General features: G+C 33.8%; 1 protein-coding gene across 1 annotated transcript; it reads right to left on the bottom strand.

Moving 5' to 3' along the window:
* Positions 1 to 10,395: 10,395 nt before the first annotated feature.
* LOC148942672 (exonuclease 3'-5' domain-containing protein 2-like) lies at positions 10,396 to 12,045 on the bottom strand. Its single transcript, XM_089102322.1, has one exon. It carries the CDS (start codon positions 11,800 to 11,802, stop codon positions 10,396 to 10,398), a length of 1,407 nt encoding a protein of 468 aa, XP_088958448.1. The 5' UTR covers positions 11,803 to 12,045.
* Positions 12,046 to 13,063: the final 1,018 nt, after the last annotated feature.

Genomic DNA, 13,063 nt, shown 5'->3' with positions numbered 1-13,063 from the left:
AAAGCTTCTAAAGTAGAATTTTGGAAAATTTTGAGTTTGGGGCAAAGGTAAATTTCAAAAACATCTTCCTATGACATAAATTGTCCTCTAAAGTCGATTCTGATGTTTGTAGCACTCTATGTCATAGCGCTTTAGAAATATTTAAAAAGCTTCTAAAGTAGAATTTTGGAAAATTTTGAGTTGGGGGGAAAGGGATTTCAAAAACATCTTCCCATGACATAAATTGTCATCTAAATTCGATTCTGATGTTTGTAGCGCTCTATGTCTTAGAGCTTTACAAATATTTAAGAAAGCTTCTAAAGTAGTATTTTGGAAATTTTTGAGTTTGGGGCAAAGGTGGATTTCAAAAACATCTTCCCATACCATAATTTGTCCTCTAAAGTTGATTCTGATGTTTGTGGCGCTCTATGTCTTAGCGCTTTCGAAATATTTAAAAAAGCTTCTAAAGTATAATTTTCGAAAATTTTGAAATTAGGGGGAAGGGGGATTTCAAAAACATCTTCCCATGACATAACTTGTCCTCTAAATTCGATTCTGATGTTTGTAGTGGTCTTTGTCTTAACACTTTAGAAATATTTAAAAAGGCTTCTAAAGTAGAATTTTGGAAAATTTTTAGTTCTGGGCAAAGGGGGATTTAAAAAAATTTTGAGTTTGGAGGGAAGGGGGAATTATTGTAGAATTAATTTGGCCTCTAAAGTCGATTCGTATGTTTGTAGTGCTCTATGTCTTAGCGCTTTAGAAATATTTAAAAAAGTTTCTAAAGTAGAATTTTGGAAAATTTTGAGTTTGGGGGGAAGGGGGAATTCTAGAACTTCTTCCCATAACACAATTTGTCCTCCGAAAGTTGATTCTGATGTTTGTAGCGCTCTATGTCTTAGCACTTTAGAAATATTAAAAAAAACTTGTAAAGTAAAATTTTGAGTTTGGGGGGAAGGGGGATTTTAAAAACCTCTTCGCGTGATATAACGTGTCCTATGAAGTCAATTCTGATGGTTTTAGCAGTCTATCTATTAGTGCTTTAGAAATATTTTAAAAGCTTCTAAAGTAGAATTTTTGAAAATTTTGAGTTTGGGGGGAAGGGGGATTTCAAAAACATCTTCCCATGACATAAATTGTCCTCTAAAGTCTATTCTGATGTTTGTAGCTCTCTATGTCTTAGTGCTTTAGAAATATTTAAAAATCTTCTAAAGTAGAATTTTGGAATATTTTGAGTTTGGGGGGAAGGGGAATTTCAAAAACATCTTCCCATGACATAACTTATCCTCTAAAGTCGATTCTGATGTTTGTAGCACTCTATGTCTATGCTCTTTACAAATATTTAAAAAAGCTTCTAAAGTATAATTTTGGAAAATTTTGAGTTTGGGGCAAAGGGAGATTTCAAAAACATCTTCCCATGACATAAATTGTTCTCTAAAGTCGATTCTGATATTTGTAGAGCTCTATGTCATAGCGCTTTAGAAATATTTAAAAAAGCTTCTAAAGTAAAATTTTGGAAAATTTTGAGTTTGGGGGGAAAGGGATTTCAAAAACATCTTCCCATTACATAAATTGTCCTCTAAATTCAATTCTGATGTTTGTAGCGCTCTATGTCTTAGCGCTTTACAAATATTTTAAAAAGCTTCTAAAGCAGAATTTTGGAAAATTTTTAGTTTGGGGCAAAGGGGGATTTCAAAAACATCTTCCCATGACATAAATTGTCCTCTAAAGTCGATTCTGGTGTTTCTAGCGCTCTATGTCATAGCACTTTAGAAATATTTAAAAAAGCTTCTAAAGTAGAATTTTGCAAAATTTTGAGTTTGGGGGGAAGGGGGATTTCAAGAATATCTTCACATAACATGATTTGTCCTCTAAAGTTGATTCTGATGTTTGTGGTGCTCTATGTCTTAGCACTTTAGAAATATTTAAAAAAGCTTCTAAAGTATAATTATCAAAAATTTTGAAATTAGGGGGAAGGGGGATTTCAAAAACATCTTCCCATGACATAACTTGTCCTCTAAATTCGATTCTGATGTTTGTAGTGCTCTTTGTCTTAACACTTTAGAAATATTTAAAAAGGCTTCTAAAGTAGAATTTTGGAATATTTTGAGTTTGGGGGGAAGGGGAATTTCAAAAACATCTTCCCATGACATAACTTATCCTCTAAAGTCGATTCTGATGTTGGTAGCACTCTATGTCTATGCGCTTTACAAATTTTTAAAAAAGCTTCTAAAGTAGAATTTTGGAAAATTTTGAGTTTGGGGCAAAGGGGGATTTCAAAAACATCTTCCTATGACAAAACTTGTCCTCTAAAGTCGATTCTGATGTTTGTAGCGCTCTATGTCATGGCACTTTAGAAATATTTAAAAAAGCTTCTAAAGTAGAATTTTGGAAAATTTTGAGTTTGGGGGGAAAGGGATTTCAAAAACATCTTCCCATGAAATAAATTGTCCTCTAAATTCAATTCTGATGTTTGTAGCGCTCTATGTCTTAGCGCTTTACAAATATTTTAAAAAGCTTCTAAAGTAGAATTTTGGAAAATTTTGAGTTTGGGGCAAAGGGGGATTTCAAAAACATCTTCCCATGACATAAATTGTCCTCTAAAGTCGATTCTAGTGTTTCTAGCGCTCTATGTCATAGCACTTTAGAAATATTTAAAACAGCTTCTAAAGTAGAATTTTGCAAAATTTTGAGTTTGGGGGGAAGGGTGATTTCAAGAACATCTTCCCATACCATAATTTGTCCTCTAAAGTTGATTCTGATGTTTGTGGTGCTCTATGTCTTAGCACTTTAGAAATATTTAAAAAAGCTTCTAAAGTATAATTATCAAAAATTTTGAAATTAGGGGGAAGGGGGATTTCAAAAACATCTTCCCATGACATAACTTGTCCTCTAAATTCGATTCTGATGTTTGTAGTGCTCTTTGTCTTAACACTTTAGAAATATTTAAAAAGGCTTCTAAAGTAGAATTTTTGAAAATTTTTAGTTTTGGGCAAAGGGGGATTTAAAAAAAAATTTGAGTTTGGAGGGAAGGGGGAATTATTGTAGAATTAATTTGGCCTCTAAAGTCGATTCGTATGTTTGTAGTGCTCTATGTCTTAGCGATTTAGAAATATTTAAAAAAGCTTCTAAAGTAGAATTTTGGAAAATTTTGAGTTTGGGGGGAAGGGGGAATTCAAGAACATCTTCCCATAACAAAATTTGTCCTCCGAAAGTCGATTCTGATGTTTGTAGTGCTCCATGTCCTATCGCTTTAGAAATATTTAAAAAAGCTTCTAAAGTAAAATTTTGAGTGTGGGGGGAAAGGGGATTTCAAAAACATCTTCCCATATCATAATTTGTCCTCTGAAGTCGATTCTGATATTTGTAGTGCTCTATCTATTAGTGCTTTAGAAATATTTAAAAAAGCTTCTAAAGCAGAATTTTGGAAAATTTTGAGTTTGGGGCAAAGGAGGATTTAAAAAAAAATTTGAGTTTGGGGGGAAGGGGGAATTATTGTAGAATTAATTTGGCCTCTAAAGTTGATTCTGATTTTTTTTAGCGCGCTATCTGTTAGTGGTTTGAAAATATTTAAAAAGCTTCTAGAGTAGAATTTTAGAAAATTTTGAGTTTGGGGGGCACGGGGATTTCAAAAACATCCCCCCATGACATAACTTGTCCTCTAAAGTCGATTCTGATGTTTTTAGCACTCTATGTCTTAGCGCTTTAGAAATATTTAAAAAAGCTTCTAAAATAAAATTTTGGAAAATTTTGAGTTTGAGGGGAAGGGGGATTTCAAATACATATTCCCATAACATAATTTGTCCTCTAAAGTCGATTCTGATATTTGTAGCCCTCTATCTATAAGTGCTTTAGAAATCTTTGAAAAGATTCTAAAGAAGAATTTTTGAAATTTTTGAGTTTGGGGGGAAGGGGATTGCAAAAACATCTTCCCATGACATAACTTGCTTCTAAAGTCAATTCTGCTGTTTCTAGCGCTCTATGTCTTAGCGTCATAGAAATACTTAAAAAAACTGTTAAAGTAGAATTTTGGAAATTTTTGAATTTGGGGGAAGGGGGGATTTCAAGTACATATTCACATTACATAACTTGTCCTCTAAAGTCAATTCTGATGTTTGTAGCGGTCTATGTTTTATTGCTTTATAAATATTTGAAAAAATATTCTAAAGTAGAATTTTTGAAAATTTTGAGTTTGGGGGGAAGGGGGATTTCATCAACATCTTCTCATAACATAATTTGCCCTCCAAAGTTGGTTCTGATGTTTGTAGCACTCTATGTCTTAGCACTTTAGAAATATTTATAAAAGCTTCTAAAGTAGAATTTGGGAAAATTTTGAGTAAGGGGGGATGGGGGATTCCAAAAACATCTTCCCATAACAAATTTTGTCCTCTGTAGTCGATTCTGATATTTGTAGCGCTATATCTATTAGTGCTTTAGAAATATTTAAAAAGCTTCTTAATTAGAATTTTAGACATTTGTGAGATGTGGGGAGGGGGGATTTCAAAAACATCGTCCCATGACATAACTTGTCTTCAAAAGTCAATTTTGATGTTTGTAGCCCTCTATCAATTAGTGCTTTAGAACAAATTACTAAGATATAATTAATTTGTATAATTTTTTTTTGTGTGTTTTGCTGTATACGCAACCTTTCATCGAACTACGATATTAAATTATCACAATCCAAGACTACTTTGTACCAAAAATTGGCCTTATTAAAAGTAGAATAATTCTGAAATGTAAAATAATTCTAAATTTCCCCAAAAGTAGAAATATAAAGTTTTTCAAACATCGCATTTAGTCTATCAACTATGGTTTATCAGTGCAAAAAAAAGAAAAAAAAATTGTAATGACTTCTAAAGACTAGTTTCTGTTCTTTCGAAAGTTTATCACTGGACAATAGTCATTAGCAAAATATTTTGATTATTTAAGCATTATAAAAAACGACCAAAGCAATTTAAAGGCGTTAAAACTAAAAATACAAAGCAATTGGTATTCCTACTTCAGGTTCCAAATGTTTAAAGTCTCATTTTAATAGTAAGTTTTCTTCAAGGAGATGGTTTCTGAAAGAAATTTCAGTTTAATGGCGAGTTTCAGACGCGTGGGAAATACAGTCACCGAGCCTGGAAAAACCGTCACTTGGCCTGGAATATATTCCAGCTGACCGTCTTTTCGTCTTGATTCTTTATTCATAGAAACTAATTCTTCCTTAAGTGAATCTATTTAAAAATAAAGAAAGAAGAAGGCATAAATATGTTCTAAGACCACACTGGCTACACATGAAGCACGAAAATAAAATATACAAAACAATGCGGGGAATTTGCAGTGATTCAATACAAAAGCAAAACAGATATTTTGGTAAAAATCTGCACTATGACGTTTTCAGTGCCAAATAGATAAATATATATGGTGTAAGACGGCTTAACAGAAGTCTTTCCCGAAACATTTGCTTTGTTTTTGTTCTTTACTGGCTGAAATTACCTTCGTTGTCGTTTTGTCACCTTTCTTTTCTTGTTCTTCGTTTTTTCGTCCGAAAACGACATGGCATGCCATCTATGGTTATTATAAATTATTTTGGCGTGTCCATTTCAAATTTCTACTCCACCCTTTTTCCCATACCTGTTTTTACAGGCGGTTATACTGTACTTACCATTTAAGCAACAATAATGGGTTTCGGTTTATCTATAGTTTTAATAATACTTGAGTGTTATTAATAATAAATAAGTGATAAGTTTAAATAATAACAAGTCAATAAAGAACAAATAATCTTTTATGATAAAGACTTTCTTTTCTGGTTTTTGATTTCTATATTCTGAGACTGTTACTGAGAATCATTTGCTCTGAGATTATCAGCTATTATCTTTCATACATTGTTCTTTGTGTGCATTGCTTCTTATTTGAAATACAACAGTGGCGGTTCTGGCTTCTTTTGCGCCCGGGGCAAAATCTTGATTATCCTCCCCCCTCCTATCTCCCACAAACTTTTTTGGCCAAATTAAAAAAAAATTCATTTATTAACGAAATTATTTTCAGTTCATTATTAACAAATAATTTATTTTTAATTGTTTAATTATGAGTAATTATTATTATTTAATTTATTTTTATTTTATTGGTACATTAATTATTTTAATTTATTAACTACATCCTCTACTTTATTTTTAATAAAAAAAAAATTACAAAAGGATTATAACCGTTAAGACTATTGATTTGAAATTTCGTGCCCCTAAAATTTCTGCGCCTGGAGCAAGTGCCCCATCTTTCTCACCTCTAAAACAGCCTCTGAAATACAAGAACTGTATTCATCGTTATTTTTACATATTACTAAAGGCCTTTGAAGAAACTCATTTTTAAAACAAATTAGCTTGAACACCTTCAAGCTAATTTTGTTTTCTTATCAATAGATGATTAATTACTGTTAGTTGTTTTTCATTTGAAAATTCTCCGAGAAATTTTCCAATAGAAAAGTGTAACAAACAAGCTCTCAGGTGGAACGAAAATTTCTAAGGAAAATCCTGACATAAAAAAACTTCAGGCTTCTAAAATGGAAGTAATGGGCCTTTGAGCCTCAATCCCGAAGGGTCCACCCAAGGTCGCATCCAGGAGGGGGTAGGGGGTTTGAAACCCCCTCCCCTCGAAATTCTCCCCGACTCGTAAAAACGAAGTGAAAATGGATATAATCAAACTTTGATGCGTTTTAAAAGTCTTTTTTTTGTAAATAAAAAGAAAAAATACCCCCCTCCCCTCTAATAAAAATCAGGGATATCCCCTTGGATCCACCCCACAATAGTTTAGGCTGTTAAAAATAACAAAGGAATTGCCTCAAATGAGCAGTTTTATTTTTATAAAAGAAAATTGTTGTTATTTAATTCAAATTTTTCTATTTGCGCTAAGCTTTCGACAAAGTTTTCCCAGAAGAAATAAAATGAAACAAAACTTTAGCGAGACTTGAGACAAACAATAAGAGAATATATTTCGTAGTTGCTTTGACCCTCCCCCCCCCCCGAATTGTTTGTCCGGCTTGTAAAAAAACAATAAAATAACATAAAAACACATTTTGATACGCTTTAAAGTTTTTTTGTACCCCCCCCCTCTCGAACAATAATCCTGGACACGGCCTTGATGATATATAAAAAAAAAACACTTTGGCATTATATGAACTAGCATGGTTCAACTAAGTACAAAAGAAATTGAAATAAATAAATGAAAGCAGTTGAAATAAAAATGAACAAAAAATCTGTATTTTGGAATTAGCTCTTGACTTAATTTTATCTTTGGTTTATTTCTTTGAAAATGTAACCCGAGCTTTCATGGGACTTTGAAATTCCATTTATTGTACAAGAATATTTAGAATGAGGATATGTTCTAGAACTCAATTATCATTCATTTTTGTTCTTACACAACAGATAACACAAAATTGTAGACAATTTTTGTTGTTATAAGCGCAGAACGGGCAACACTGATAGTCCCCTTGATGTATTTTATAAGTGTTTTAGTGTCTAAAACTGATGTTATCTCCCATTTTAGGCTGAAGGTAATAACAAGTAATTAATGATCATTAATAATAATTGAGTTCAGGAACACGGTGCTTCCGACAGTGGACCTTATGGTAAGAAATAAATGTAAATACTGCTCTGTCAATATTAGTGCATTTAGTAGAAGTTTTTTCTTTGGGTTCCGGGAGCGGGTATTTGCAATTTTATTTGACGGCACTAGAGTCAGATGTTTTTTTTTTATGTATTATTTATTGATTATGGTTATACTTGAATATCTTGATTCTTCTATATAGGAGTTTTTCTTGTCAAGGAAAAGCGTTTGAAACTCTTAAAATTCGTGGTTGCCAGTATATGTGTCTGTAACTAAATCTGGATAAGGGGGAGGAGGGGAAGGTTTTAGTGTAACCAGTAAAGTAGAAAAGTGGTTGTGTACGCGTATGCAGGGGTCGAAAATATGTGAAACTGGTAGATTGGGAATAGGTAATTACGATTTAGACTTTTTTGGACCAGCAGAAGAGGGGGTGGGGGGGGAAGAGGTGGAGCATTCAAAATCTGTTGATTAACCCGAGAAACATCCTTGGTGGGTGTGATTACCCAGTCCCAAAGCAAGGGGCTTCAATTGGGGGGTGGGTTGGGGGGAATTCACCCCCACCACCACCCTTAGAAGTTTTACTCTTCCTAGATTTTTAAAAAATGCTTGTTTTTGGAACATTTTTAAAAAATATGCCATTTTGGTATTTCCTTTAAAAACAACAAAATTATCCCCCCTACATTTTTGTGAATTGGTCAGTGCTTTAAGGAAAAAGGAATGTAGACAAAAACACTCAATTATAAAGACTAAGTTATCACAGTACCTAACGTAACGTTATTTTTTTTTTAAGAATTCAGTGACTTAATAAATATACCCTAGAAGATAAATAAATCTACCCTACATTGTGTGATGATGGCAAAAAAGCTGAGACTTTGCATAGACCCAATATAATTGAATACAGATAACAATAATAAACCCTAAATAATTAATGAAGTTAAATTTGCTCTCCTATCCTATTCTGCTCGACCTTCGCCATAACTAACCTTACAGGAAGTTTGCATTTTCTGAAAGCAGAATATAAGTTGGAAATAGATTGGCCTAGTTTTCGGAACACCGTGATTTTATTCATTTGAAAAAAGAAGGAACTGTAAGATGAAGTTCAAAAAGATATAAAAACTGGTAATCTACATATATTTGACATACAAAAATTTTAAGGGTAGAAATTCGTTTATTGGAGCAAGCCACAGCATAAATATTATAGAGTTTAGAAAATTTGGTTCAGAAATGGGACACATCACAGCGGGTGATTTGGGAAATTCCCCAAAGCGTCACAGCAATAGCTTCAACAGGGATCCTATATTCCCATCGCAATGCGCTAAAAATCTGCAATTGCGCACGCGCGAAGGCGGAGTCATGACGAAAGGTGTGTGAGGGGTGTGTCCTAAAAATCTTTAATGGAGAGCGTAGGAATTTTTAATACTGCATAATAATATTTATGCTGTGTAGCAAGCTGACTCTAGAATGCCAGTTCTGTGTCTTTCAGTGTGTTTCTGCGCAAACACTTTCTTCTCTGTTTTTATTTGCTTTTGTCTTTCATGCTATTTCTTTCATTAATTCTCAGTAGGTCGAAATAGACATATCGTGTATCTGAATCTTGACAAATAGACATGACGCAAGATGATTTTTATGTTGACGATGAGTTTTAGCCTAGAGTGCTTGTATATTCGGAAAATAATTAGATCTCGTGTCTTGTTTTATTTAAATGTACTTTTGTATTATACGGTGATCTCTGATTGACGAATTTTGTATTGTCTTGCCTTGAAAATAAACGCAGTTTTCAATTTTCTTTTTTTCATTTTTATTTCGACAGTTGTAGCTTCTGTACTTTTAGAGCGGTTATATTCTGACAAAAAAATGAAATGGCTTAATACGCACTTTTTCAAATATGGTTCAAAAGAGCGAAAAAGAAATCATCTACTGATTGCATTTGTTGAGGCAAGATCACTTCATAGGATACGGAAACGGGAGGACATAACTTGGACTAATAACTGCTACATAACTACTGACCTTGAACCGAAATTTAAGCACAGTATACCAAAATGGTGCCATATTAATTAGCTACGTGGCGCATTATTTTCTTATTCAAATTCTCAAACAAAAGGTTGTACCTCCGAAAGGCCTAAATCTTTTGCTTCGTGCTTTCTTAATAGCACATAACGTCATGACTGGAAACAGAATTACTAAACCCTTCGACAATTTTGACCAAAAGGGCTATCTCAAATTTTAATAAAATGTCAAAGGGGTTAAGGGGTGGGTGGCAAAAAAAAAAGTGCACGAAAGGACGGCTTATTGCCTTTCAATAACTTCTAACTTGAAAGTGGCACAAGAAATTTCAATTTCTAATCGATGAGCTTTTCTCAAGTTTCTACGGCCATCCCTTCCACACAATGGCGACGCGAAAAAAAATAACTGAAAAGAATGCAGTGAAAACACATGACTCTTTACTATAGGCAACACTAGACCGTTGCCTCTGAGACATAAGAAAGAGTTGCGGGAAAATCGTAGTTAATGCCATAATTTCTGTTTCCCAGCCCAATGATTTTTTGGTTTTCCCCAGGAAGTAAAAGCAATTAAAACAAATATATAGCAAAATTATAAGTAAGAAGATTTATTTAATTATCAGTAAAAAGATTTATTATTTTTCACAATTTGGATTCTTTAACGAATTCAAAACGCTCTTTTCGTTTGAAAAATATTCTGAAAAATCGTGCACTATGAGTCCGTTTCCGAATTCAGCGTCAAGTCGCATCAGAAGCGAAATTAAAGTTTGGGAAACTGAAAATTGTGTTTCTCAGTATAGTCACTAAATAGTCATAATCCTCCATACAATAAAGAAAATTAAACTGCCTGACCCCCAATGACAGCTATCACGTAATCTTGAGGATCAACTCGATTTTGAGCGTTCCTATTCTCTATCCTTTCTTTATTGTGGTCTAAAGACCACAGTGGTGGTAGAAACTTTGGTTTCATTGAATCAATAAAATGCTTTCTCCAGAGTCTTTCCAGATTTACTAAACCTCCAGGTTTCTGTTTGTAGCAGCTTACAACTTTTTGGCCATGTAATCCTTTTTTTGTCGATTGCGTGTCTATCCTTAGAGCATGTTCAAGAACATCGTTAGTTAACAAACTGACATTGTAATATTCAGTAATTATCGCTTCAAGTTCAGCATGCTTGTCGAGGGGAATTTTATCTTTAGCGGATTTGATGGCTCTTGCCGCTGATACAACTTTCTTCAACAAATGATCTTCGTTTTCTTTGAACTTGTCTATAGGCCCAATTGGAGCACTACATTCTTCAGCAAGTCGCTTACGTAGATCCTTATCGCAATTATTACTGATTTTATGACATTTGACACATAACAAAAGAATGTCGTGAGACTGATGGTTTTTCATTATACCCGGAAAATGCTTCTGATATTCTCGAGGGATAACATTTTTTTTCACGTGGGATTCACTTTTGCCACATACGGCACATTGTTTTATTATAGGTTCATGATAATATTTGTCACAATCTCCAACTGTTCGACCCGCCGGTTCAAAGTTGAGTCGAACTGTAAAAGGCTTTTCCTTCACCTGTTTTCCCAAGTTTTTACCAATGTACCAGTCAAGCTTTTGACGACCAGTGGCACACAAAATTTCACCATCTGGTGCTTCTATGTAGCAAACTTCTTTCTCTGAGTCTTTCTTTGGCGGATAATCCTTTGTATCTTGCTTGAGAAGAGTTGGATGTGTACCAGCTTTCAAATGCTTGTCCAGGTAAAGTTTCACAATTTTTCGTGCAATGGCCCAACTATCTGAGGCAGTATGGGGGAAAAATCTTGATTTAATGGTTAGTTTGTATAATTCGTTAATAAGTTCGCAAAAGATGGGCACTGAAGCAAACGCATCAAGGGAAGCATAATTAATCTGTCTATTTGTCAACTGTGGTGCTTCCCAGTCACTGCAAATGATCTGGAGATCTTTGTCGAGGGCTATGCCAAGGAATTTTTCTGATAGTCCTGCTAGTCCCATTCCCTTTTTCACTCTTTCTTTGTCTTGACGGCTAAAAACAAGGTGGCGCAAGTCTAAACAACTACGAACAGACACTCCAGAATTTCGTCCCAATCGAAGTGCGTCACCTTGGATTCCAACTCCAACTTTGATTATCTCCTCATTTTCGAGTATTTCCTGAATTTTCGGCATAATTTTTTTAAATTTGCAGAGACGAACTAGAAGACATTCTCCAGAATACGACGAAATTTGCATTGACGCAACTAGCTCTTTGGTATCTCCGGACACCCACTCACAGTCTAAGCCGACAATCTTGGACTTCTCCACAGACAAAAAAAAAGACGGCGGTACTTTAGCCCAATCGTCTCTACTTTCAATGATAAAACTCTTTAGTCCTTTGCTGTGAATTAGCCGTTTACACTTCTCCCTGTGAATTTGAAAAAACTGTCCACAACGATATCTAAGGTGAAAAAAACTTGCAACTGTAGCAGCTCCAAACACTAGCGCTGCACCAGCAAATACAGTAGGAGTAACTATCACAAAAGCTTTTTTCATAAAATTCATTTTTCTCAGTGATTAAATCTAAACTAATATGATTCTCTTTAGGTGAGTAGTTATATACCAGATTTGACGTAATTTTTAGAAGTCAATTAGATGACGTCATAATTAGGTTCTAATACTAATCCAGTCCAATATGATTCTTGTTCGTGCAAGCTTTTTTACACCCAAAATGACGTCACAATTAGAGATGGTGATCTGATCATCTGAGATGCCGTCATGATTTGTTAATACAATATGTAATCATAATGATAATGATTTCCAGCGTCATTCAATTAGGGAGGGATCACTGAAAATATTTAATAAAGAATCCATTAAATACCTTGGGTTGCCTTTGGGCCTGACAGTTACAGCTACGTGCTAGTTGGTGTTACCGTCTGTATTGGAAAAACTCATGGCCTGCTGGTGAGGGTGAAAGGTATTTTTGAAAAATTAACACTGGCTAAAATTTATATATCAATATTTGCACCTCGTATTTTTCATCGTTCCATTTTTGAAGATTTTAAGTAAAAGGGATAAAATGCGTGTCTGCGTGTACTTTTTCTGGTTTTGTAAATATTTTCTAGGAATCAAACTATGGTTGAGAAATAAGTATGTTATCGAACAGATTTCACGATAACTAATCGAGTCAAATTCAAACCGAGCAAAAATTAACATGAATGGGACTGACAATCCCCACGCCTTCTCAAGACCAGAACATAATTTGCACTTTACTGAAAAAAAATGTTTTTTAAATGTTTTCACTTTTTTAACTTTAAGAAATATAAAATTATTGGTTGTTTATAGTAATTAATTAAAAACCTTTTTCCACAAAATAAGGTTTTCAAAGAAAAGTAAAGAACTCCATTAAACAAAAAATGAGGAAAAATAAAATAAAATGACCTACCAAAATAATTTCTTAGACCTCACTGCTTTTCCATTTACGAGAAATTAAACAAAAAAACGGGTTTTAATTTCT

Source organism: Artemia sp. Qi Xiang Cuo, chromosome 16, assembly GCF_049724085.1.
Source record: "Artemia sp. Qi Xiang Cuo chromosome 16, ASM4972408v1, whole genome shotgun sequence".
NCBI lineage: Eukaryota > Metazoa > Arthropoda > Branchiopoda > Anostraca > Artemiidae > Artemia > Artemia sp. Qi Xiang Cuo.
Note: the sequence above shows the minus strand (reverse complement) of the source record. Positions and strands in the feature narration are given on the sequence as shown.